The following is a 28,000-nucleotide window of genomic DNA, read 5'->3' on the forward strand; positions in this document are numbered from 1 at the left end:
GCTAGTTGCTTTTTGCTAACGGCTCTTTTACTTCTTCAATTAAAAAAAAATAGCTTTATCTTTATTGGCTGCTAGTAAAATGGGACTGTGAGAAAAATATCTGGGCAGCCTAGTTGATCTGATTTCTTAAGCATCAGAAGACCCAAGATATGATAGGATATTTTGTCTAGATCTGTAGGCTCGAATCCTGAATTAGCTCTACATCCAACTGTAGTTGTGAGACAAGACAATAACTACAGCCACCATGAGCATTTCTCCTGCTCTGACTCTATGTTGGGCCCTCTGCTAAGAAATCTATGCACATTGCTTCATTTGATATTCACAACTGCATAGGAAGGAAGCATAAAGCTTCCGTCAAAGCAAAGGTCAGGGAGTAGATAAAATGAAGAACTCTTTTTAGTAGAGAGCTGCTAAGTAGGATACACAAGCAGAATTACAAAGGCTGAAATGCAGGGGAGGGAAAATTTAGAGCACAGTGAAGTCTCACTTTGCATGGAAAAAAGGTGCCAAGGCCTGGGTCAGTCTGTACTGGGCCTGCCTTGGTTTCAACCCTTAGGTTTTTAGGTTGTGTCACACTGTCCCTTTTAGAACAACTAAGAGATGCCCTATTTTTGTTGTTAGTAGAGCAGCGTTGTTTTGTATTTAAGGGTATATCTAGAGGAGTCACAGGAAAACTAATCACGTATGCTAAAGCTCAGAAGAGTTATTAGACTGATTTGTATTTCTGGTCCCTATCGGAGGTTGACCCATGGCTAGGTACACTGATATATTTTGCATTTCAAATAGCCTACCTGTCAGTATGTGTTACTCGCAGGGCAGTTTTTATAGAATATAGAATGCTCTGCTCAGTGGATAGAATTGATATTCTTTCTATTGTTGCCTATGATACAAGAGCCACGGACAAGCTAGAAATAGCCTTTTACTGGAAAGTGAACTGTTGGGGTGGTACTTTGGGGTAGGGAAAGGTGAAGTTTCCTAACACCCGATTTGGGGGTAGTATTAAGTGTCATTGTTTGTATATTAAAAAAAAGAAAATGTGTCATTTAAAAATTATTTTGTGTGCCTGGCATCTTGTATAATTTCTTTTGTTTACATGTGTGTGTTTGCTTTGTTCTCCTGCAGATTCCAGTTTTCCCCTTTCACGGTTGAGCTTTGCTACCCATCTTCCTCACTTGCCATCAAAGAAGAGTTGCTCGTAGTTGTGGTGGGTCCTTTAATGCTGAATGCAATGATACTTCCTTTGGTTCTGATCAGATGGGGCTGTCAGCTACTGTTTGCCTCCTGCCCTGATGTCTTGTCAAAATTAATCATTACCATGGGACTATGGACAGTTCTAGACCCATTGGCCGTGTTTATAGTGGATACTGTCCTCGGGGTAAGTCAAGTAAAATAATTGGGATATGAGTTCTTGACATAGAATTTAGCTTCAGTGCATGAATCAGCTGACATGAGAGGTTTCAAGAATCATAAGCAATTCACTATGTATCTTAAATTGAAGTTATTAAGCTTTCCACATCATAAAAAATTCTGGATGTCTATTATTATCCATTGACGTGTTTTTAGCATCTTAAATGAACATTTGCAAAATAAGCAAGAAATAACGTTGGAGATCAGATCCAAACTAATTTTGGTACATTTTCAAAAAAAAAAAAAAAAAAAAACCCTATTACAGCAAAGTCTTATTTGTAACTTTTTGTTGGTAACTTACTTTTTAGTAGTAAGGATTTTCACTGCCAAACTTTATTTAAAAAGTAATCATACAGTGGTTCCTTCAATTGGTTAGATTATTTATTTGCTTTGTGATCAACGACTCTTCTGTAATAAACACACTCAAGAAGAAGAAGAGCTTTTTAGACAATTCTAGGTAATAAATAAAATATAAAGCCTTCGTCCATAGGCATTTATTTTGACTTTTGTGATGCTAATAAAAGGAAAGGAAATCTGAATTTTAACTAAATTTTTGTATTGTAGATCTGGCTATGAAATATAACCCCAAGCAAGAGAGCGAACGGATACTATAAATAAATCAATATGATCAAATATTCATTTAAAAATTATCTTACTTTATCGAATAATATTCTACAATGGGTATATTTCTCCTATCAGGAAGAAAAAGGAAGGTTTCCCGATGGGTTTACATAGGTCGAGACTGTATTCATTGTGCCAAGCAGATCAAAGAGGTGGGGCATTTTGATGGACTCTACTTGTTAAGTGTTTGAAATGTGCTTTTAGAACTAAAGACCAAATTGGTGTTCAAACTGCATCGTGAAGATAGTGTCCTGGGTGCTGTGGTAGACAGCTAGGATGGGCAAAGCCAGTCACGGTTTTACTTCTGTCTCTCAGGTCGCACAATGCTGCAGCAGGTTTTCTCAAGGATCCTGGGCTTGCATCACTTGGGGGTCTTATTAAATGCAAATTCTGATTCGGCAGCTGGAGTGTGGGATTCTGCATTTTAACAGATTCCTAGGCGACACCAGAGATGTTGGCCCCATGGGCCAGACAGGGTGCCGGATGTTTTACTGAGAAGGCCTCTCTCCCTTTCCTTTGTTTGCTAGGTGGGGCTTTCACTTCTTCTGGGTTCCTGGGTTGTTCTCAACAAGACCGGGACCTAGGTGCACTGAGTCCCTTAATGGGTTGTTAGGCTTTGTGTGGGCATTCTGCCTGCGTATTTTGCATTAGAATGACCTCTGCTAGAAAGGCTTAGAACCTGCAGATAAGTGCAGTAGTTGACCCTGCGACCATGTAGATCATTTAACATTATTAAAATGAATTAAAATCAATGCACATTGAACCTACCAATGTATCTAGTTTCTGGTCCCACTGCTGAGGATTCCGGGAAGAGCCACAGACCAAGGACAGTTGATCAGTGTTTGGAAGGCCCGATTGTTTCCACGTTCAAACCTGCAACTACCCTCTTAAGCCTCAATACCGTCTAACACCTTGATGACAGGTCCGTAGAGGTTGTGTTTTCAACCCCATCTCTAAGTGTTTCCACCCTGATCGTTGGCCGCATTTCTGATTCTGAGTGGATTGAGCTGGAGCCAGTTGGACTTTGTCCACATTCCCACTTTCCTCAGACCCCAGGTGAGAGAGGACGAGACCACGCCCTCAAGGTTGGTTGAGCAGGAAGTGTAGAGAAACATGCTGTGGACATTCTGGTAGCATCATGTTCCATGGCATCTCAGAATGCCTTCCAGAGGCCTGAGGTGCGTATTGAGCAGATGGGGCGCCGGTGTGATCCGCGACACCACACGTGAAGCCATTTGGAGAGGATGAGCGGCTATGTCTATGATCTTCTGAGATCTCCTCGTACAGAATGTCTGCAGCCCTCTCGGAATGGCTTTCTGTATTCCAGTCGAGTCCTCTAGAGAGATTAATAGCTGAAGGGTCCACTGTATCAAAGGCAGCTGACACAACGAGCAGTCTTAATATACTCTGGGGCCTCTGATGTAATCTATAGGAAAGTAGCCTCCAGCAGGGCCATCTCAGAACCAGTTCAGAGGTCTGTAACCCGATGGAAGCTGACTTCGACTCTAATAGATGAGTATGGCACCCATATCCTTCTCCACTTGGAAAGAAAAGCTGAAGGCTCGTTCCCCATCTGCACAATTATTGATTCTCCAATTAGAATCCATCACGCTTCATTGCAGATGACATCTAATTTTTCTGTCTTAAGAAAAAAAAAAAGTTTAAAGCTGCATGTAACCCACAGAGCAGCAGCACTGGAGTCTACACATGGACACTCCCAATAATTAAATCTAAATACACTTTTTAACATGCTCTCCAGGGGCGCCTGGGTGGCTCAGTCGGTTGAGCGTCCGACTTCGGCTCAGGTCATGATCTCATGCTTCATGGGTTCGAGCCCCGCGTCGGGCTCTGTGCTGACAGCTCAGAGCCTGGAGCCTGCTTCGGATTCTGTGTCTCCCTCTCTCTCTCTCTGCCCCTCTTCTGTTCGCGCTTTTTCTCGCTCTCAAAAATAAATATACGTTAAAGAAATTTTTAAACAAACAAACAAAAAACCAGAAAACAAGCTCTCCGGTGATGGAACAGCGCACCAAGTTTTCGAGGTGCTTCTCTAAAGCAGTGGTTCACAAAAAGGGGTCACTGGACCAATGGCATCAGTTTTACCAGGGAACTTAACTGCAGTGCAAATTGAAATGTAAAATCTCAGGCCCTGCACCAAGTCTGTGGAGTCAGAAAGTCTGGGAAGGAGCCCAGCCTCTGAGAAGGGGTTACTGTGTTTTAACAAGTCTTCCAGATGATTCTCATGCTCATTAAATTTAGAGAACTACTGTTCCACATGCCTTCATAGTTATCACAGACTGAATGTCACTCATGAGACTGGAGTTGTCTCAGTTCATACTTCCAGTTCTTTGAGCCCTTCTTTTTAGCAGATAAGCCCAGGGATCACTTGTATTGGATCCTGGTAGGCCCGCCAAGAGAGGCTACCTTATTTTCTTGATAGGTTTTGTTCTGGATCAATTTTTTTTATGGCAATCTAAAAGGAGATGTGGCAGATGCAATGGTTTGAGGCTGAGGCATTGAGTGGCTGTTGATGGTGCTAATAACATTTTGTTAGTCTCTCAGTTTGCTGGTTCAGAAGTTGACAATGAATTCCCAGACCCCCACTGATGATACAACAGTTCCACTGAGTTCATAAATTCTTTTCGTGCCTAAGCCCCAATCTAGATAAAAAGTAGAGGAAGCATTTGGTATTGAATGTTTTAATTGATCAGCATGTATTTATTGACTATATAATCTCTGCCCGGGATTTTCTTTTTCTTTTAAGTTTATTCATTTATGTGGGGGTGGAGGGGAAAGGGCAGAGGGAGAGAAAGGGAGGGAGAGAGAATCCCAAGCAAGCTCCAAGTTGCCAATGCAGAGCCCACCACAGGGCTGGAACTCACAAAACCGTGAGATCCTGACCTGAGCCGAAACCAAGAGTCAGATGCTTAACCGACTGAGCCACCCAGGTGTCCCTCTCTGCGCAGGATTTTAAAAGAAACAGAATAAGTTTGAAGTTGTTTCTGCCCTCCGTATAGATAGTGAGAAAAGAATAGCACATAAGAACCAAGATCAAACAAAAGGCAGAATACAAGTGTCTTCATTCAGCCAATCATTCTTGAAAATCCATCAGAAATGATCATGGTGTCATAGGAAGAGCATGGTAATAGAGCGATTTCCAAGGGGAAATTGGGTTCTGGTCCCAGCTCTGCCATTTGTCAGCCAGATGACGTTGGATAAGTCAGTTAACCTCTTCAGTCTTCAACTTCTTCATATGTATCACAAAAAAAGTAGTAACACCTACAAATAGCGACACCTACCATACTCGTTTCACAGTATTGTTGGGACAGCCAGCTGAAAATACACTTTGAAAAATGTAAGGCACCACACATCAAAGATGAAAAGAATGAGGATAAAGATTGTAATGAAGTGATACGACTTACGCTGTGTATACAACATCAGGTAGAACAGCCGTGGCCCCAGTGATCCAGGCAGGAACTTACAACCTAACTGGAGAATCACACACAAAGAGGAAGTATGGGCAGTGTGTTCTGAGTGCCTTCTGGTAGGCCTATCATCATTCCTTTATATCCTTTATTTTTTTTATTTTTATTTTTTTTTAATTTTTTTAATGTTTATTTATTACTGAGAGACAGAGAGGCACAGAGTGTGAGCAGGGGAGGGGACAGAGAGAGGGAGAGACACAGAATCCAAAGCAGGCTCCAGGCTCTGAGCTGTAAGTACAGAACCTGATGCGGGGCTCGAACTCACAAACTGTGAGATCATGACCTGAGCCGAAGTCGGTCGCCTAACCAACTGAACCACCCAGGCGCCCCCCCTTATATCCTTTAAATCTTTGTTCAAATGGCACCTTTTCTGATTGCAGTATTTAATAATACACCCCCATCCCTCCTACACTTTTTTTCTTCTTTACGTTTTTCTTCGAGATTCTATCTTCTTATATGCCATATGTATCACTTAATCTTACTTACATGCTTACTATCACTTCCTTCCCCTCTCCCCAACCCCCAACTTAAAAGTAAGCTCCAAAAACAGGGCTTTCGTCCAATTTTATTCACTGTCTTACCTCCAGAGCTTAGTGACACATGATGGGCATTCACAACAATGTGTGTGGATCAAACGAGTGATCAACATCTATTGATTAGATTATGTTATTGGCATCAAATATATGCCAATATATTTTTGTTTGTTTGTTTTTCAGCAGGGAATACTGCGTCTATTTCTCTTCCTTTAAGAAATAGTAGAAAGATAAGATCTAGAAGAGGAGAGGTATACGGCAACACTTACAGATCTTCTGCCTAAAGTCCAAATGACGGTTCTGTGTTCTGCAAGGTAGACTGAGTGAGAAGTACAGAATATAAAAATCAAAGTTTTGGCGTGACAGTGAAAGAAGAGACAGTTGGGAGTCAGAAGATCTGACTTCTAGTCATTGCCCACATGTTAAAGGATACTTTGGTAAAGGGAAAATACAGATTAACCTCTCTAGGCTTCTGATTTTATCTATACATATGTGATATGGATTAGTTTTGAACATGCCCTTTTAAGCTATACTTACATAGTTTCCTGTTTCAAAAGTGAAGAAATTCTTCCTCCTTTCTTACATTGAAGAAAACATACCTTATTTACATTTATATTGCATATTACTTCCACCTGATATCAGAGTCATAATTACAGAACATTTATGTTTTATAAAACTCAAAGGTCAAAGATGTCAAATGACAATGTTCTAGGTCCTCAACATTTAATATTGTTTTTAAAGACCTCATTGCCTTGTATTTATTTCAAACTCAGTAGAGGATATGCTTTTCCTTGTCTCTAATAAGGACTTATTGTTAAATTGACCTAATGTAAACTTTGGTTTCCAAGCTCACATTAAATAGCCTGATAACTTTTTTATAAGTTTCTAAAATAAGCCATCTATTTTATGCATAGCACAAATTAAATTCCTTTCAAATCTGCTTCAGAGAGAAAGGGATCTTTCCACCATCATATTTAATTTCTTCATATCTTGTGCTCATTAAATTCAGAAGTTAATAGTACATAAATAATATATGGCTTTCACTTTATGAATTGCATGTAGAGTGTACACATTTAAAAGCTTATAGGGAAAACGAGGAGAAAAAAAAAAACCTAGCAAACCAGCCATGCAAGCCAAGGGGTTTTCTTTTCCTTTACAGCTGAAGATCTGGTGGTCTTTACTACCCTGAAAATTCAATTTAAAAACAAATTGTGGTATCATATGGTTTTTGTGTATAAAATTAATCTCGCTTGATGATCAGTGTTTCCATCCTAATTTTTTTTTTTTAATTTGTATTTTTTTCCCTCAGCGGCTTACACAGAATGGGGAGACTCCCGTAGCTGACGCAGCAAAGCTGTACTGGGTGTTTGTAAGAACCATGCAGTCGGGAATTCTCGGTGTCATGCTCACAGTGCTAATTTACATCCTCCTGTTCATCATTTCTTCTTTGATTTTGTATTTGTACTGTCTCAGGTAAGGTGCTTCAATCTTTTTTGGGTCTTTAGAGTGTTCAGTCTTGTTCTGCAGTCAGGCTGTGAGACTGTGGTTGAAGAAGAGAAGTTAGAATCACATCTACCCATCTAAGATAGAAATGTCCTTGGTTGTTTGTAGCAACTGTCATGAAAATCAGCTGAGAAATTAATTGACTTTTGGGGGAAAATTTCTCCATAATGGAGAGATCACATTTTTCTGCAAATCATTATACTTAGTGCTTCCAACTAGGGGCCAACAAGAAACAAGGAGTAATCCCGTGATACCCAAAATATTCTGGTAAGTTTCTTGGGCAGCTCATGTAAAATTCTTTTTTTCTCCTCCTCCCAACCCACTCTCTTTCCATTCTTCCTGCCCCCGCCAGAATCACCAATAGAAGAATCACCCTGCAGCTTTTATCCTGAATGTCATAGGGTCTGGCTTTCCAGTTTGCTCATTTGGCAAGCAATGTATGTGAATGAAAAAGATGAGAGAAGCAACAAATTTGAGGCAGCGTGAAAAGGGCTAGGAACACATTTCACTCTGTTGATGGTGTCCTTTGTTGTGTAGAAGCTTTCGAGTTGGAAATAGTCCCACTTACTCAATTTTGCCTTAGTTGCCTGTATTTTCAAAAGCTATTTTCATATCCGTGTAATCGTTGTCAAATACAATGTCATGAAGCTGGATATCCATTTGCATATGGATATCCAGTTTTCACAGCACCATTTGTTGAAAAGATCATCCATTACCCACTGTATATTCTTGGCATCCTTGTTGAAGATTGGTTGACTGTATATGCGTGGATTTATTTCTGGGATCTTTAGTCTGTTCTATTGGTCTAAATGTCTGTATTTATGCCATCACCACACTGTCTTAATTACTGTATCTTTGTAACATAATCCAGCAACTCCACTTCTAGAGATTTATCCAAAAGAAATACAATCAGGATCTCAAAGAGATATTAGCACTCCCATGTTCATTGCAGCATTATCCACAATTGCCAAGATAGAAAAACAACCTAAATGTTCAACAGCAGATGAATGGATAAAGAAAATATTGTGGAGGGGTGCCTGGGTGGCTCAGTCAGTTGAGTGTCTGACTTCAGCTCAGGTCATGATTTCACGGTTCATGGGTTCGAGCCCCACATCAGGCTCTGTGCTGACAGTTTGCTCAGAGCCTGGAGCCTGCTTTGGCTTCTGTGTCTCCTTCTCTCTCTGCTCCTTCCCCACTTGTGCTTTGCCTCTCTTAAAAATAAATAAATGTTAAAAAAATAAGAAAAAAAGAAAACATTGTGGACACACACAATGGAATATGATTCAGCTTTGGAAAAGAAGGACGTCTTGCAATATGTGACAATGTGGAAGAACCTTGAGAACATTATGCTAAATGAAATAAGCCAGTCACAGGAAGACAAATACTGTATGATTCCACTTATATGAAGCATCTAAAATAGTCAAAGTCATAGAAGCATAGAGTGGAATGGTGATTGTTAGGGTCTAATGGGAAGGGGGAAATAGAGAATTGCTTTACAGCAGACATAAAGTTTCACTTACGCAAGATGATTTAGTTTTGAGATCTGCTGTACAACATCAGGCCTATAATTAACAATACTCTATTATACACTTAAAGATTATTAAGAGAGTATATTTCATGTTAAGTGTTCTTACCATAATTAACAAAGAAAAAAGTGCTAGGAGGAGGTCAACACAAGTGTCTCTGAAAGCATACATAGAGCAAAGGAACCAAGACAGGTCTGGAAGAGGATTGGGGCAGAAACCAAAGACATCAGTGGAAATATAACCCTTGAGTAATTTTCAGAGGTTTCATATAATTTGGCTGGAGAAAAACAGAAGAAAACACATTCACGGGCAAAGGAAAGATGTGTGAACCCATGTGATCATGAGAAAGTATGACGTATTTGGCCACTCCAAAGTTTTTTAATATGGCTGGAGTACAAGATAAGGGACGATGGCAGTTGGCTGAGATAAGATTAGAAATGTAGTCAGGGACTAGATGATAAAATTATTGAATATCAGGGTGGCTGGGTGGCGCCCAGTCAGTGGAGCATCCAACTCTTGATTTTGGCTCTGGTCACGATCCCAGGGTTGTGAGAACGAGCCCTGCATTGGACTCTGCATAGGCCCTGAGTCAGGCCCTGTGTTGAGCATGGAGCCTACTTAAGATTCTCTCTCTCTCTCTCTCTCTCTCTCTCTCTCACTCTCCCCATTTGCCCCTTTCCTGCATGCTCTCTCTCTCTCAAAAAAAAAATATTAAATATCATGTTGTGGAGTTTGAATTTGTTCTAATGGTAAGGTGAAAAGAATGGAAGATTTTAAATAACTTTAATTTTAGGGCAATAACTCTACTAGGAGAAAGGAAAGTGGATTTAATAGTGGTCAGGTTGAACTAAGGGAAATCTAATGAGAATGCCGTGAGTATCAAGAGCCTTAACTAAAGAGAACGACATGAGAAGTGGACCGTTGTGGCATATTGAAGAAATAGGTGACACACAATAGGACCTTTGGCCTTGTTGGAAGTTGAAGATGAAGGAAAGGATGGCATTTAGCATAACCTTAGGTTTTGGAGTTGGGTAGAAAGGTGGATGGTGGTAGCATTCTCAGAGACAAAGATTACAGAGAGTAAACATTTGGAGGAGGTAGACGGTGAGTTCAATTTTTATTCATATTGACCTTAAGGTATCTTGGCTATTGTCAAGGGAAAAAAAAAACATCATAAGAAGTCAGGTCGATGAGTGTAGAGCTCAGGGAAAACAATAATGACCGTAAATTCATGTGGAGGACTTCTTGAGTGTCATTGCTTGTAGGGTAGATGCTTGATTGCAGTAGGCTGAGTGAAGAATAAGGACACAGAGTCAGGATTTGCTGACTATGTTTGTTTGTTTGTTTTATTTTTAATACAAAGCTATGCTGTAAATGGAAAATGTGGAAAATGGTCGGAAAAAGATATTTTTTATAAAAGAATGGTTTTTAACATGGGTGTGGTCTGAATATATTTATGTGCATATATGAAAATTCTACAAGGAGGAAAAATATTGCAAATGCTTAAGCAAGGGAGAGTGACTGAGTGAGGAAGTCTCTGAAGACAGGAGGTTGAGCACATATGGAGACAAACCCGGGACTTTAGGAAATGAATCTTGTCACTCGATATGATAAGGGAAGAGATAAGGGTGAATGCAATGGCATGGGGGTTCCTGGCAGGGCGCTGAAGGAATTCACATATGATAGCCATTGTAATTTTCTGTGAAATGGGAGATGAGCACGCCCCTCCATTCTTCCTTTCTTAGATCAACAACATGGCTGCCTTAACGTTGTACATCCCTGGGGAAGGGAAGACAGTCTTCCCTGATCATTCACTTTCCATTTGACTACTAACTTGTCCTATGGCCCCAGGCAAGGATGTTCATTTGCTAGATTTCTGGCATTTTCTTGTGTAACTTGTTAAGGATGACACATATGTGTAGCTATTACAAGAGGCTCCACACGAAGCATTACTCTATTATTTAAAATGACTAGGGTCTCCTAGAGAAGTTGAAGAAATCAAATAGTGTATCGTACAGTTTAGACTTTCACAGGATTACAAACTTATCAGATAATGTTATGTACCATTTATTACCGTATCAGTATACTCTTCTCACTTATAGGAAGGTGGATGTTTACAACCAAGCATTTCTTTGTCCGAGGTTCACATTAAAAAAATTTTTTTTTCAATGTTTATTTGTTTTTGAAGGGGAGAGAGAGACAGAGCATGAGGTGGGGAGGGGCAGAGAGAGAGGGAGACACAGAATCTGAAGCGGGCTTCAGGCTCTGAGCTGTCAGCCCAGAGCCTGATGTGGGGCTTGAACTCACATAAGGTTCACATTGTTATTATCAAGATTGCTTGTGAAGTATGGAAAAATAAGCATCGAATTTATGCACCAAATAGCTAGGATTTAATATTTTGCTGCCTCAGACCAAGAGTTGTTTGCTTTAAAATAAAACAGAAGGGTTACCCCCTGGGAACGTGTGTGTAGGAAGGGTGGGAAGCCCTGTGATGGATGGATAAATGATTAGGGAAAAACAAAGGTAAACGAAGTGTATGGACATCATAGAGAATGAGCCTGAAAAAGTCCAGGAGGAATAAAGAAGTTTTATTCACTCTCTCGACCTTAACCCCTCACTGCCTTCCATGCCGATCCTATTCTATCAGAACCAGGCATGCTCGGTAACCCCCAGGTTTTGCTTGTGTTTAGAAGCAGGTGCCCTCAAAATATCTCTACATGGTGATAGAGATAACAGTAATCTCCTACAGGGAAAATACCTGTATTCTTCGTAGGCATAAAGTCGCTCTTATAAGTCAGCTGAAAGAGCTCTCTTTACTGATGTTTGCACAACGTCTCTCTCTAAAACGCTAAATAGCTGAGTGGCGCTGTTCATCTACACAGCAAACGCTGCCACCAGGGGAGGCATCTGGTCAATGAAGCAGGGTCTGCTGTGGCCTAAAAGTAGACAAAATGACACGAAATCACAAGAACTCATCTTGTGCCAGTCTGGATTTGTGCATGTTGACTGATGTAGGTTAGCATTCTTAATCCAAATATTGATTTCTACAAAGCTGAAGTTATTCTGTAAGAATAATTACATATGTTGATTTTACCCTTAATATTCTATGATAAATATTTTCATATTCTTTACTTACTTCATGAACATTTAATGCCCACACATTTTTTATAGCATATAAGCAGTATAAAATATTTAAATATTTATTTATTCCTGGACAACAGATTGTTTCTCATTTTTTTTTTTTTTTTTGCATCTTATGAATAATTCTGATGAACATCTTAAGACTCAGGGTCTTGTTCACATTTTAGATTATTCTTTGAAGAGTGTCCTAGAGACCCAGAAACACTCTTCCAGACAGTATGATGTTTATAAGACACTTGATCTAGTTTCAAAATTGTGTTTTAGAGACTTTGTATGCATTTATACATGCCAGAAGCACATGGGGATCTTACCAAATCACATTCACATCATGTATTAACTTTTTTTAACCTAATAGAAGAAATGGGATCTCATCTTTTTCTACATATGCTCTCTTTTGTTTCTAGTTACTAAATATTCTTAGTAGGCTTAACGCTCAGTTGTATTTTTTCTTTGTGAATTGCCTTTTAAATGCCTCTTTGCCTCTGCCTTTCTTTCTAAAGAGTATCCAAATGTTTTCTTTACTGAGTTATATGAGTTTTATACATATGACACAATTAACTCTTTTGTCATATTTTAACATATTTAACACATTTTAGCATATTTTAATTCTCCATTTGACAATTAACTTTTAAATGTATTTTTGATAGTTTAGAAAAATAGCTATTATAATTAATATGCAGTAGAGCCTTTTGATCATTATTAGACTTATCTAAATGTATCTTAAGGTAAAAGAATCCTTCCTCATTCAGAAATTCTGTAACTATTTACTTCTATTTTTGTAAAATTTGTATTTCATTCACTGAACCCCTTACCATAAGCCATGTAGAGTTCATTTGATACAGATAGTGTCAAGATTTAAACAAGACACCTTTTATTTTATTTTACTGGTCTTTTCTATAAGTTGGTATTATCTCTAATTAGCTGTTGTGCTATTTTGTTTTACTTTGAGAAATTTTAATTGTCAGCTTATGTTTCCAGTGTGATAAATGGAGCTCCTCTTTGGTAGAGCCTCTTTAAAAAATTTTACATTAAAAATGTTTATTTATTTTGAGAAAAAGAAAGTGGGAGGAGGGACAGAGAGAGGAGAGGGAGAGAATCGCAATCAGGCTCCAAGCTGTCAGTGCAGAGCCTGACGTGGGGCTCGAACTCATGAACTGTGAGATCATGACCTGAGTCATAATCAAGAGTTGGACGCTCAACTGACTGAGCCACCAAGCGCCCCTAAAAAATTTACATTTTGACAAACTTTAGATGGCCATCTTATAGGCATTGGCATGACGAAACACTGATGACCGTCTACACCTCACAGGGTGCTTGCTTCATTTGCATCACTGCGCGTCCCACATAACCCTTCTGAGGAAAGCCTTTGTTGATATTATATGGATCCGTCTTCTTGATATTATATGGATCCCTCTCCTCTAAATCCCTTATTGGAGTCATCCAGAAGACCTACAGGCTGCTTACATATTTGTTTATAACATTCAGAGAATGAGAAATCACAATTTAAATGTCAGATTTGTTTAAGCTTTTATATTCTTGGGAGCTGTACACAAATCGGAAAGACTGGTACTCAAGTTAATTAGTTTTTGGGGTGTGGATGTGTCTTCCTAATTATTGACTTAATAGTTCCAAATAGCCTTATAAATTTTAGCTGCGGACACTTATTACTTAGGAAAATTAATTTGGATGAAAATAACTTAAAGGTAGGTTTTGATGAGGATATTATGAGCATATCCATTGTCTAGGGAATACATATAAGATAATCAAAGACTTTCCACTTTCCGAATCAATCTTCTTTAAAATAAAAGCAAAATATTATTTATCATGTAGGGAAAAAATTCTAAAAATTCCCTAACTACTGTAGAGCTAAACAATTTTCATACCTCCTGAACTTGCCACCTCGTGATGGGCACTCAGTGCCCTGCTTGTATAGGAATATATCTATTTAAAAGATTTGGACGCTACATTGTGTCAGCTCCAGCAAACTGAATGATTATAACCAAATTAGTTCATTGCTGTGGGTCCAGATAATTCATTGATCGTTCATTATTCAAAAGCCCATCAGTATCCCCGCTCTGTGCCTTAGGCCCTAAGCTCTTCGGTGTGGGCAGCTGAGTTCCTGCTATATGCTGATTCCCCTTCTGTCTTTCCTTCAGCAAGTAGAAGGATCTATTTCTACCCCAACTAACCCCATCTGTAGCTGCAAGAAGCTGGGTCGGAGATAAACTGCACATTTTTTGACATAATATTCTCTTGTAAATATATAATAAAAGTGGCTCAGTTAAATCTAAATCTTTCGTCACTTGATAAATTGGCTTTTGGTAAATTGACCTTCTTCTGATACCTCTAAGATAAAAGAAACTAAAATAGTCTACCACAATTTTTTTTTAATTTTTTTTTAACTTTTTATTTATTTTTGAGACAGAGAGAGACAGAGCATGAACGGGGCAGGGGCAGAGAGAGAGGGAGACACAGAATCGGAAGCAGGCTCCAGGCTCTGAGCCATCAGCCCAGAGCCCGATGCGGGGCTCTAACTCACGGACCGTGAGATCGTGACCTGAGCTGAAGTCGGACGCTTAACCGACTGAGCCACCCAGGTGCCCCTACCACAATTTTTATTTTCATCCCGAACTCGCAGGAAACTGGGTATGTGAGTCTTGACCAATGGCAAGCAAGTGTCAAAAAGGTATGTGTACCTGGGTAAAGTGACAATGCACACACTCTCTTTTTGGCACAGTCCATATCTCTGGCATGGGCTTCTTTTGGGCCACTGGAATGAGAAATGTCCTTTCCTACTTCTATGTAAGTATCTCCATCTGATAGTGTAGGTCACGTGCACGAACCAGCGTCATTCCCTTCTTCTCTCTGTCATATCCTGTATAATCCATAAAACTCTCTGTGAAGGATTTTTATCTTATCACTAAAATCATTGAACAAACAAGTGATCAAACACAAAGAACAACTGTTTTGCTTTGCTTCTACAAAATAATGAGGACTACATGTGCGTCAAATGGCAGGTTACACTCTCAAACCATGTATCTAAAATGTTACATAAGTAGGTCAGAATCAAAAAGAAATCTAGTGGCAAAATGACATGGAACTAGGACTGCAAAGGGCAAAGGTGTTGACTGTAGAATTCACCATTGTCTTCTCTGTACCCAGAAAAGTGTTTAGAACACAATAGACACCCAATAAATATTGGTTGCAATGAAAACACGAATAAAGGAATGCATTTTCTTAATATTGAAGACGTGCCCCTTTCAATAAAATATGGTTCACAGACTGTAAGTTCAAATGACTCTAGTCCCCAACTGCTTTTCATTTTTAACTCTTCACTGGAATATAATGAGGAGGTGTGAAAAAGACATACACACAGCTCTCAGGTGTGTTAATCTGACTTATCCAAGTGATAAAAACAATAGATTTTAAATTTGAATTCTCTGGCAACATCCAACTTCAAAAAATTACAGCCCAATGTACAAAGAGGAGTCGAAAAGGAGTTGCAATGGTGCCCACAGCAGAGTAAATGAAAAGCATTTATAGGCATTGTATGCAAAAAGTCCAGAGGACCCAGGGGAGGGCTGAACGTGTCATAGACACAGAGTGCTTTGTAACTCCCTTCTTGGCGGTTCTCAGCTATGATTTGGTGTCTCCAAAGCTCAATTCCGTTTGGCCCAATCTTCGTCCTCTACCACTCTCTCCAACTCATTTTTTCTCTTTATTCATCTGGTGAGTAGGTTCATATGAGGCTTGCTTAGATGCTCAGAACTGCGGATGGATTCTTAGTGATTTTGGTCACATTTGTAAAGGAGGCATCGTTCTGCAAGGACACAAATGGTTGAAGGTGCCTCAGCCTTTAGTCTGACTTAAGTGCTTATGCAGCATTTTTTTTTTTTTTTTTTTTTTTGTCATTAATAGTGATCATGAGTCAGGACCTCTCACCAGCCCTGTGCTTTCCCAGTGGTCAAGGCCACACAGCTGAATTTGATTTGAGAAAATGCCACTGCAGTTCTGGTTCCCCCCAATCTTTAAACTTTGGGTTTTCCTGTAAAAATGATCTGCCTACAGTAGCACCCGGGTGGCTTAGTGGGTTGAGCGTCCAACTTCAGTTCAGGTCATGATCTCATGGTTTGTGAGTTCGAGCCCCGTGTCAGGCTTGCTGCTGTCAGTGCAGAGCCCGCTTTGGATCCTCTGTCCCCCTCTCTTTGCCCCCACCCCCCGCCGGCGCTGTCTCAAAAATAAATCAACATTAAAAAATAATTGATCTGCCTGCATCACCTGAGTCAGCACCCTCACGGGAATAGAAGACAGTATGAACTGGACCTTGTGGTCATTAGAATGAACCACTGAACCAGCAAGAATAGAATTCTAAGTCTAATATATAGTGAAAAATTCAGGACCTGCTAACATCATTTCCTTTTCAAAGTTGAGGAAACCAAGCCTTAGTGACTTTACGTAATTTGCCTAAGGCTGCACAGGAGGCCAGTGGCTCAGCTGATGTCCACACGCAGCCTTCAGACATCCGGAACCTGCAATACTAATTGTCCCTCGTATTTCTTACTTTTTCTACACAATGAGATGACTTAAATTTCATATTTGTGGTTAATTTTCACCTAATGAATGAATACGATGTCGTGGTCTGATACCTGGATTGAAGACTGTTGGGCCTGGCTTGAATCTTGGCTTATGTGTCTTTGGCAAGGGTTTTACCTCTATGATTCTTTAAAATGTGGATAGTAAATAAAGAGTAAAACTTTGTTTTTTAGAGTCCACATATGAGTGAAATCGTGTGATGTGTGTCTTTCTCAGTCTGACTTATTTCACTTAACATCATAGCCTCTAGATCCATCCATGTTGTTGCAGAGGCATGATTTAGTCCTTTATTTTATGGCTGGGTAACATACACACACACCCACACATACACCACACTTTTTTTTTCCTTCCATTCACCTGTGGGTGGACCCTTATGTTGCTTTCATATCTTGGCCATTGTAAATAATGCTGCAGTAAACATAGGGGCACATGTATCTTATCAAATTAGTGTTTTCATTTTCTTCGGGTAAATACCCAGTAGTGGAGTTATAGGATCAACCAAATAAATTAATAAACAACAACAACAAAAACCAGAATTAGACCTGTAAGTACAGAGAATAAACTGATGGTTGTTGGAGGGAAGGGGTTGGCAGGATGGGCAAAACGGGTGAACAGGAATAAGAGACACAGACTTCCTGTTATGGAAGGAATAAGTCCTGGGAATAAAGGGCACAGCACAGGGAATATAGTCAATAATATTGTAACAATGTTGCATGGTGACAAATGGTGGCTACACTTGTGGTGAGTGTAGCATAAAATATAAAGAAGTCGAGGGGCTCCTGGGTGGCTCAGTCGGTTAAGCATCCAACTTAGGCCCAGGTCATAATTTGGGTCATAATTTCACGGTTGGTGGGTTTGTGCCCCACATCGGGCTCTGTGCTGACAGCTCAGAGCCTGGAGCCTGCTTCAGATTCTGTGTCTCCTTCTCTGTCTGTCCCTCCCCTGCTCCCACTCTGTGTCTCTCTCTTTCTCTCAAAAATAAATAAACATTAAAAAATTTTAAAAAAGTAAAGAATTTGAATCTCTATATTGTACACCTGAAACTAAGGTAACATTGTGTGACATCCGTACTCAATTTTTTTCTTTAGAAAAAAAGAGTAAAACTTTGATCTGCTCCTTGGGAGTGACTTAATTGATTTAAATAGTATATTTCTAACAGATTTGTAATTTAGGCAGCTCAGTTTAGTTCTAAAATTCAGTTCTTTCAAGATATACATGAATTTAGTCCAACGATTTAGAACTTTCAATTAACTTTGACAATTCCACATATATATGTCAATAGGACTTCAAAACTGACATTCTGAAAAGAAATTAATTGTCTTCTACTCCAAATCACTTCATCTAAGTTTCCCTGTCTCAGTAAGTGACAAGATCACCAATCCAATTCTGAGAAAGAAAGAAAGAAAGAAAGAAGAAAGAGAAAGAAAAAAGAAAGAAAGAAAGAAAGAAAGAAAGAAAGAAAGAAAGAAAAGGAAAAGAAGAGAAAAGAAAAGAAAAGAAAAGAAAAGAAAAGAAAAGAAAAGAAAGAGAAAGAAGGAGGGAGGAAAGGAAGGAGGAAGGAACTTGGGGTCTGTCCTCAAACTCTTCCTCTCTCTCACCCTCCACTCATCCTCTCTAGGTTCTGACAATTCCTTAACTCTTGAGCTTGTCCATCGTGTTCTATCTATAGGCTCCTTTCCTTCTCCAATATGCCCTGATCTCTCCCTTGACTTACCATAACATTAGTCTCTTTGACTAGTCTCTTTATATTCCTTTTTGTGCCTTTTAATCTATTCTCTTCATTAGAACCAGAATGATTTTTAATTAAAAAGTATTATATCAAGGCTTGCCTTAAATCCACATAATGGCTGCCTATTGCTATCACAATAAGAGCTCTCTTGACCTGGGCCCTGCCTACCCTATGTTATACTACCCTAATACTCTGTACTTTGTTCATCACTCTGCCATCTTCTTGCAGCTTTCAGGGCCCCACACAGGGTCCTCTCCACCCACTTCCTGGGATACTCCCCTACCCCCTTCCTTACTGCTTGCACTTACCAAGTATTTGATGTTTGGTAGGCATATGTGAATGTTTGTTGATTAAGGTAGTAAATTAATGAGGAGTGAATGAAGAGGATGATTGTCCCCTTAAAAACATGAGACCACTCATATTTTGAAGGTTATAGAACTCATAAACCTGTGATAGAGCTATCTCTGGAAATGGGGGTGGAGGGGGGTCGACGACTTCCCATTGTGTGCACATTTTCATTTTCTCAATTTCTTTTCTCTTTTTCTAAATGTATTTTCCCCTTTTTTATTTTCTCTTTTTTATTCTTTTTTTTTTGTATTTCTCTTTTTCGCTATTTAGTATGATTTCAAACCAAAGCCATTTGAATTTCAGTTAGTGTTAACAGAATGGTGAGCTTTCAAGTGTTTCCAGAAAGCCAACAAAAGCTTCCTCCATACATATAAAAACATTAATGTCATACACCTCATTTAAAATATTCAACAGGGGCGCCTGGGTGGCTCAGTCGGTTGAGTGGCCGACTTCGGCTCAGGTCATGATCTCGCGGTCCGTGAGTTCGAGCCCCGCGTCAGGTTCTGTGCTGACCGCTCAGAGCCTGGAGCCTGTTTCAGATTCTGTGTCTCCCTCTCTCTGACCCTCCCCCGTTCATGCTCTGTCTCTCTGTCTCAAAAATAAATAAACGTTAAAAAAAATATTCAACAAGTCTCCTAAAGAATATGTGAGCCGGGACACCTGGGTGGGTCAGTTGGTTGAGCATCCAACTCTTGATTTCGGCTCAGGTCATGATCACAGGGTTCTTGGGATCAAGCCGTGCATTGTGCTCTGCATTGAAAATGCCAACCGTGTTTGGGATTCTCTCTTCCTCTCTGTCTGACCCTCCCCCACCTCTCTCTCTCTCTCTCTTTCTTTCAAAATGAATAAATAAACATTTATAAAAAAGAATATGTGAAATATGTTCATATGTTCTTTTTTATAATTAAAAGAATAAGAATAAATTTTGGCAAGCACATGCTATTCAGAGCTATACCTGAAGCATTCTAATGTACTTACACCAGTAGATAAGTAGTTTTATGAGTAAATTGACTACAGTATTTATAAAGCCATACTGCTGAACTCATTTGTAAGTTTTGGAGTTAAAAGGAAGCAATCATATTTGATTCTTTTAAATTTATATATATATATATATATATATATGTATCCATATACATATATATGTATATATATACATATATATGTATACACACACACACACACACACACACACATATATATATATATATATATATATATATATATATGTATTTTCTTTTAGAGCTGGTTTAAGTTACAGACTCCATCCTTTTTCATGACCCTTAAAATACTACATTAGCTAAATGTTCACACTTGTCCTTTTTAGCTTTAAAAGAAATGTCACATCCTAGGTTTCTGTAAATGACCCACATTCAGATGTGAACCAAACATAATAGCTTCTGCCATTCACCAGGCAATGAATTGCTTCAAATGTAGGACACAGGGCAGAGGACTTTGTAAATTACTTTGTTTCATTGGCCATCATCAGAACCTGTGGCATAATACGTGACCTATTTCTATAAACAATAATGCCTAAGGCTTTATGGACAGGTGGAATACCGTTTCTCTTTTAATTACATTTTGAAGAAATAATTTAAAAATGTAAAATTTTCAGACACTTTGAATAGTTGTATTGTTAAAAGAAATCCGAATTTGTAACCATCATCATGTAATGATATAGACTATCATAAAATATTAGCTTTTTATTAGAGTAACTCAAACCTATAAAAATTGCTAAAATAATACAATGAACTTTCATATTCTTTTTCTAATTGCACTACTTAAAATTTTTCCATGTTTGTTTTTCCTTTTCTCTTCTCTCATCTACTATGATTTAGTATCTTCAATTTTATATAATTCAACCTGATTTTTATACACACATGCCTACAATGGCAGAAAATGCATGGAACTAAACGTGCATCTGTGTGTGCGTGTGCGTGTGCGTGTGTGTGTGTGTGTGTGTGTGTGTGTGTGTGTGTGTGTTATTTCTGACCCATTTGAGAATAACAAAATTTCATAATTAAACATGATCCTGGAAAATTTAAACTCCATATTTCATTGACTGTCTCCAATGTTGTTTATACAGAGAAATTAGTCTGTTGCTCTCTCTCATCAATGTCTCCCAATGCCTAGTTTATTTATGCAGTTGAAACTGTTTAGACATTGAATGTCTTTATAGAAATTTACTTAACATTTACTTGGACTCTAACTTTCTAAAAAGAACTGGAGAAGTGAAAGTTTGAGATATGCGCCACTTTTGATCAGTAGGGCCTGTGTAAATATCCAAATGGATAAAATAACTCACTTTTAGGTAAATGTTATATCGCTTGACTGATTATATTATCAAATGAATTATATAATATTCAACACTCGCTTTATTTTTAAAATTTTGCACATATAACTACAGACTATTTTTTTTCCTTTTTCGTGAGAACTTGCTCTACAGACCTGGAAACTATGCTAAACACTAGTAATGGTTGGTAAGTTGACTGATTCACAACCCATCACAAAGCTTTTTCACTGGAAAATGCCACTCAACATAGCAAGCAAAAAATGTAAAAGTAAAACTAAAACGCGATTAATCTTTGTACAGCTTTCCACACTCGAATGTGCCAGTTTGTTCTCTGTTCAAACATTTGTGTACCATCCTGTAGATCCCTGCTTGGATGTTTACATAATTATTCTTTCATACAGAATGAAGGAGATATAAAGAGACGACAGACATTTTCTGGGCAAAAGGAACAGAAGTTAGCAGAAACCGGACTGTGATTCCTAATTAATTCAAAGTTAATTGCGTTGTTGATAATCTTGCACTTAAAATCTTCATATAGAAAATGTTTATGGCAGCAAATTGACAGTAATTTAAGTACATTAAATCTTACTACCATTAAAAGAAAAAGATGAATGTTACATTAAGCAAGCTTAAGAGAATGGTAAAGACTAGTTCTTGTTTAACAAGACAACCAGCAAATCATTCAAATGGCCAACCTAGAATCTCAAAGCACAATAAGAGTAGTAGTTGAATTTCAAGATGGTACCAAGCCATATGGCCTGTCTTGGGCCATCAGTGACACTGGCTGGCAGTTTTGCTTTTATTGCCACTCCGTAATGAACGCAAAATAGGGGGAAAATAAAAGACACATAGATCTTATTTGGCAGGTAGGGTCAACAAATCTATTTTTACTATTTTGGAAAGAATCAAGATAGAGTTCGTTAAATGAAGATATGCATTGTATTGGTTACTTTCACTGAAGAGTCAGATGGTGGAATGAAATGAACCTTGGCATTAGCCTGGGTTTAAATGCTGTCTTTGTTACTTATAAACAGCAAGACTAATTTTTTTTTTAATTTTAGTGTTGTATTATGTAAAAGACAGGATTAAAGGAAGGCTAGATAAAACAATGGATGTGAAAGACCACCATTATAATGGGAACTCAATCAATTTTAGTTTTAATCATCTACCCTGTTTAAACCAAATAGAATTATCCTGATCATTGAAATTAAATACTTACAGATCTCTACTTTGTACAGAAAGGCATTTCCATGTAATGCTTAACTATCTTGGTACTCTAATTCATAACTTGGGCATTTTGTAATAACTTTCCAAATGGGTAGTTTATTGATACTGTGATGCATTGGGTTTCTTGACTTGGCCTGAGACTGTTAGTAGAAAAATGTGTGCTGCTTAAACTAGGTCCAGGTATACATGGTGAGCCAAGAGTACACTAAGTCACAGGATGAATACGATATTTCTCTAGAGTTTCAATTTTGTTCAAAGTTTTATAAGACAAAGCATACGATATTAAAGTAAACATACTGCTCAATCAGGAATAGAATACATATTTTCTCTTTTCGGAACTTAAGCATATTTAGTGGAAAAATGTTATAAGCATTGGCCTAATTGGTATTTATAATACTCACCTCAATGTTACTAAAGAAGTATTAATGTTTTTCAGTAAGATACTTTGTTGTTACTTTACTAGTGTCACAAGAAGCGCAGTGCATTTCTAAATTAATATCTGGAGCTGTTTGGGGAAGTTGGAGACAATCAAGTAAACAGTTTATCTGTTTAGGTGCCTCACTAAAGCTATCCATTTATCATTCATGTTGGAAAACAACCAATTCAGCGAAACCTCTGTGCCAATGGAGCTGGTCCAGTGGGGTTTCTACCAAAGGGGGACTCAAACCAACTCAGGGAGAAAGAAAGAAATCCAAATTTAAGTTTCCTTTGCCAAATCCCTCATGTTCGAATTAATGTGGATATCCATAATACAAATTAATGGCTAAATATTTCTTAATTTTCTACAGCCTATTGCTTAGGCATCAAAAATCAGAAATAGTAGGCTTATGGGAGATAATGGCAAAAAAAAAAAACAACCAAGATTATTCTTTGATGTTTAGTGGAGGAAGTTATTAAATTATTTCTGGACTCTTAGTCAAATAATTTCTGAAAAATAAATGGGAATGATGAACTAGAATAGAATACATAGAAATTGATAGAAGAAACATAAATTGTTTAATGCTTTTGGAAGAAAAAAAGTTTACAATATTTGGGGAACAAAAATAACAGGTAGTTTTGTTCTTAGATTGCACAATGATTCTTGGATATTGGATGTATTTCAACGCATCCATAGTGAAGAAACCAAGTTTTTCATACCGTACGATTTGGAGATTTCCAATCAGGAGCTCAGTTACATAGTGAAAAGATCTGAGCAGTGGAGAGGAATCAACGGTGACAGAAGGAAGGTGAGTTGGTTTGAAGTAGATTTGTTTTTTGACTGCGCAAGAGAAACTCATTCTGTTGGCATATCAGTAAGTTGTTAAGTTTCCTCACATTGTTCTTGAAGCCATTTATTATTGAATTTGACTGCCACCACTATACAAATCTTGCAACTCAACTGTATATTGATTATTTTTTATGAGTTGAAATGAGGAAACATGGTCAGGTGGTTCTTAGAGTGCCGCAGTGTTATTTTCTTACAGAAATATTTATTGATACCTGCTGTATATATATTGGGCCAAATTACACAAGGGTGGTGAAGAATATAAAAGAAGCGAGGGACGGACTTCCCATATGTGACATAATTGTTGGCTTCAGTGTCATCTTGGGAGAACAGGAGGAAGAGAATATTATTTCTGCTTTTCTCCTTTGATGCCTTTGTTAGTCAGTCCTCTTGCTTTTCTTCCCTCTTTCAATAATCTCCTTTACAGACTTCTTCACTCCCTCCATCAGCCTCTTCTGTGGTAGTATCTCCCGGGGCTCTGTACTTGATTTATTTCTCTTCTTACTCTACACACTATCCTTGTGTTAACCCCCTTTGAAACGGATCTTCCAGTCTTTCGAAGATTATTATGGGCGTATCTCAAGGCTACACCTCTCTTCTGAGTTCTAAAGTAATATAATCCAGCAACCTATTTGATATCTTCTGGTGCACACCCCAAAGACACCTAAAACCCAGTATGTTCCAAGCAAAATTGACTTAACATGTATTGTTAATTGGCAAATGCATTTCACTTGTCTCACAAAACCATAGCATTTACACATCCGTAATGCACATGGCATTTTCATCTGTTCTGAATCCTAAATATCGCAAACTCCTGAGTTTTTTCTAGACTTTTGTTTCCGAGTTTTTTTTTCCAGTTTGATCATCCAGTTAGTTCTACTGATTTTACTTTCTTAATATCGACTCTTCTCTATTTCATTTGCTTCTGTGTGTCTGTGACCTCGATACCCAACTTCTGAAGACCAGCAATTCTTTGCTAACTGCTTTATCTTCAATCTCATGCTGCACTTGCCACATCACCATACCGGCCATGAATTTATTCTCTAGAACGTTTCCAAAGTGCAAATCTGACCCTGCATTTCCCTGTCATAAACCCATTGCCTGAAGAATAAAAGCCAAAATTCATACTATTGTGTTTTTGACATTTGATGTGATTCTCCAGTGATGTCTCTTGTATCCACATTCCTCCCCTCCCTTCTCAGCCATCCTCTTGCCTGATGCCTCTTACTAAAATATCATTAGTCCGTACAAAAATAAGGATAACTTGCTACATATGTTATACTCTTTTATATTACCCTCCATTCCTCTGTCTTTGCAGAAGCGTCCTCCCAGCTCCTCAGATATGACCTGGCAAACTATTTCTTCTTCCAGGCTGAGCTTGAGCGTTGCTTCTATGGGGTGTCCCCAGAGAGGACCAACTCCTTTTTGCCAAAACCTGGTTTACCTGACCCTTCTAACACATAAATTAACAATTATCTGCCTGTGTTTCCCTCTTCTTTTTTAAACTAAGATCTTCTTGTGCAATAGAGTGTCTTCTCCATTTTGTGTTCTTGATCTTTAATAATGTCTGTAGAACACAGTACATTTTTGCTATCTATTCGTTTAGTACATAAATGAATGCATGCATGAATGATTGAATAATTGAACATATTTAATTTGTCCATATAATGAACATATAATCTACCTCATTCCATTCTATGTCTTATAGAAACCTAAAAATTAGCTTTAAAAAAATTCCACATAGATTTACTATTAATATATGCAATATGTTTTGAATTCTGTTAAGTTGACAGATAAATATAACATTCCAGTAGACATTTTGATGACCACTGTCTCTGACTTGAAATAAAACACATTTCACTTTACCACATTCATCCGGGTTTCTTCTTCAAAAATCCTTGGCAACAGCATAATTTTTAAAAGGCCCAAATCGTTGTGGCACCCAGCTGGCTCCGTTGATAGAGCATGCAATTCTGGATCTCAGGGTTGTGAGTTTGAGCCCCACGTTGGGTGTAGAGATTACTTAAAAAATAAACAGAATTTTAAAAGGCCCAAATTGTTTAAATAATCCTAAAAGTTAAGCAAAGAGCACTTTCTTTGTAGGATAACGTCAAAGTGACTGGGGTAGGTAGAGTATATTTATTTCACTGTTTTGTTTCACAACATGGAAGTTTAGGAATTTGGAAGCAACCCAAAGTTGAGTACCAAAATGATTTCAGTTGAACAACAGGGGGAGAGGAGTGGGGATAAAAAGTGGGAGAAAAAATGAATGTTTAGGTGCTAGAAGGAAAATTAATGGAGATTGTGAAATTCCTTAATTCTTTAAAATTAATATTTATCCCCTTCTTTATAAAATGGCTTAGCTGACCCATGATGGGTAACCATAGAACTCAGGAAAAGAGTGGATACACTGTATACACATTGAGATGGATCAAAGAAAAGACGATTCGTTTAAATGCAGCGAAAGTAAATAATTTTATCAAAGGCATTTGTATCTTAAGTAAAATACTTTGGCTTAGATTCTTTGGGGCCATTAACAGAAATTAATATACCCAGATAAATTGCTGTTGTCTCTTCCCCAATATGTATAGACTCAGCATCCATCAGTGATGAGATTCAGAGATGTTTATGCAAATCATCTGAACATCTGTAGAGCACCTGTTATTTCTTGTTGGGGGGGGGTTGCTGTTTATTAAGCATACAGAAGCATTCCTACACTTAAGTGAATAGACATACATATTTTATTTGTTGTGTCTCTTCATGACCTGGTATTTATACTGTGAAGACTTCCTCTTACTGATGATTAATTTTTTAATGTTCTTCTTCTTAACCTGCTTCCTGTTTTTGTTTGTTCAGTTTATTTCAATAGGGAAGCAAGGTAGTCCTGTTGAATCATTGATGTACTAATTTCAAGATACAATGCTAGTTTAATTTAGAATAATCATCTAGAATCTAAAATGCTAAATTAAGAGTGGAACAGACACTTTAATATCAAAGCATTTCAAGTAAGTAGTCTAGAATTTTTGCACTTTAAAAATTTGATCTAGATCGTTGCCACAGTAGCAGCTATTAAGCACATGCTTCTCATTTTTATGCTCTGGATTAAAAATTGCCACACAAATGGACACTTTATAATATGCTTAATTTCCTTTTATTAAATTGATAAATGCAAAAGCACAGAACACATTTACACTATGATGAGAATTTAGGATTATTGCATTTTGTAATTTTTACATTGTTCATACATGTAATTTGTCATTTGTGCAAAGACAGCCACATGATAATTTCAAAGTATTTTAACCATTTTTTTGAAAAGGAAAAGGTCACTTTCAGTAGTCAGTAAAGACATTATTCTATTAAACTAATTTGCCTACATGCAAATTTTGTCATTTTTACCTCATTAACTATTTATCATGAGTAAAAATATATATATTCATGAAGGGGCAGCTCACAGCCTGATGGAATTGGAACTAATATTTTGCAACTCTAATGATTTTTTGCATCCTTAATTAGATAGCATAAGGTTGATATGATTAGGTCAGGATGTAGTGTTTTTCATTAAAATACATTTTAGAAGCTGTATTCATAATCTACCCTTGCAATTAAATAATGAGCCTATGAATTTAATATTATCGACCCAATTATTATCCCATGCAAACGTATACCTTTAATAAATTTGTGCCGTAGGACCTTCATTAGCAACAGAAGAAATGATATTTCTAGGTACATAGATTGAATGGCTATGGTTAAACTTATGTAATGGTTTGAAACATATCAGGAAGCAAAGCTTCAATACTTAGGAACCTAATTCCAAAATGTGCCTTACTATTTGTTGAAGACTAATTTACATTGTAATTATTTTCTTAAAGAAACTACCACTTTAAAAGGGGCTATTGAAGCTCATAAAAATAGTGGGATGTTAGGCAGAGAAGAAGGGTTGGAGAAAGTTGTGCCTCGTGGGACAGTGGACCGTAAAGTTAGAGATCCATTCAAGTAGCATAATTGGAAAGCATAAAACCTAAAATGTCTATTTCTCACGTGTATACCTTATCTGGGAACTACCAGATGCAATTAATGAAGATTATTATTTTTGTTGTTGTGTGTTAGAATAGTTTTTATTAATAGGTGGCCAGACAGTGGGATTGTATCAGCGACTCTTATCATGACTGTATACAGGGGAAACACAAGCACACATAGATACATACCCTGCTTTCTCTTCTTTGTATAGGTGTTGCTACTTATGTGCACTTGGCTAGTGACTGTAACAATGTTTGAGTTCTTGAGTTCATTCTTGATGAAATTCTGTTATGAAGGTTATATACAATCTATAATTTTT

General features: G+C 37.9%; 1 protein-coding gene across 1 annotated transcript in view; it reads left to right on the forward strand.

Moving 5' to 3' along the window:
- LOC122220629 overlaps positions 1–24,273 on the forward strand; it is a 256,097-nt gene extending 231,824 nt beyond the window's left edge. The window contains exons 15-18 of the mRNA XM_042940353.1: positions 1,123–1,375; positions 7,353–7,516; positions 23,467–23,626; positions 24,217–24,273. Coding sequence (XP_042796287.1) covers positions 1,123–1,375; positions 7,353–7,516; positions 23,467–23,626; positions 24,217–24,273 — 634 coding nt within the window. The remainder of the gene's footprint in view (positions 1–1,122; positions 1,376–7,352; positions 7,517–23,466; positions 23,627–24,216) is intronic.
- Positions 24,274–28,000: the final 3,727 nt, after the last annotated feature.

This window comes from Panthera leo, chromosome B2 (genome assembly GCF_018350215.1).
Source record: "Panthera leo isolate Ple1 chromosome B2, P.leo_Ple1_pat1.1, whole genome shotgun sequence".
Lineage (NCBI taxonomy): Eukaryota > Metazoa > Chordata > Mammalia > Carnivora > Felidae > Panthera > Panthera leo.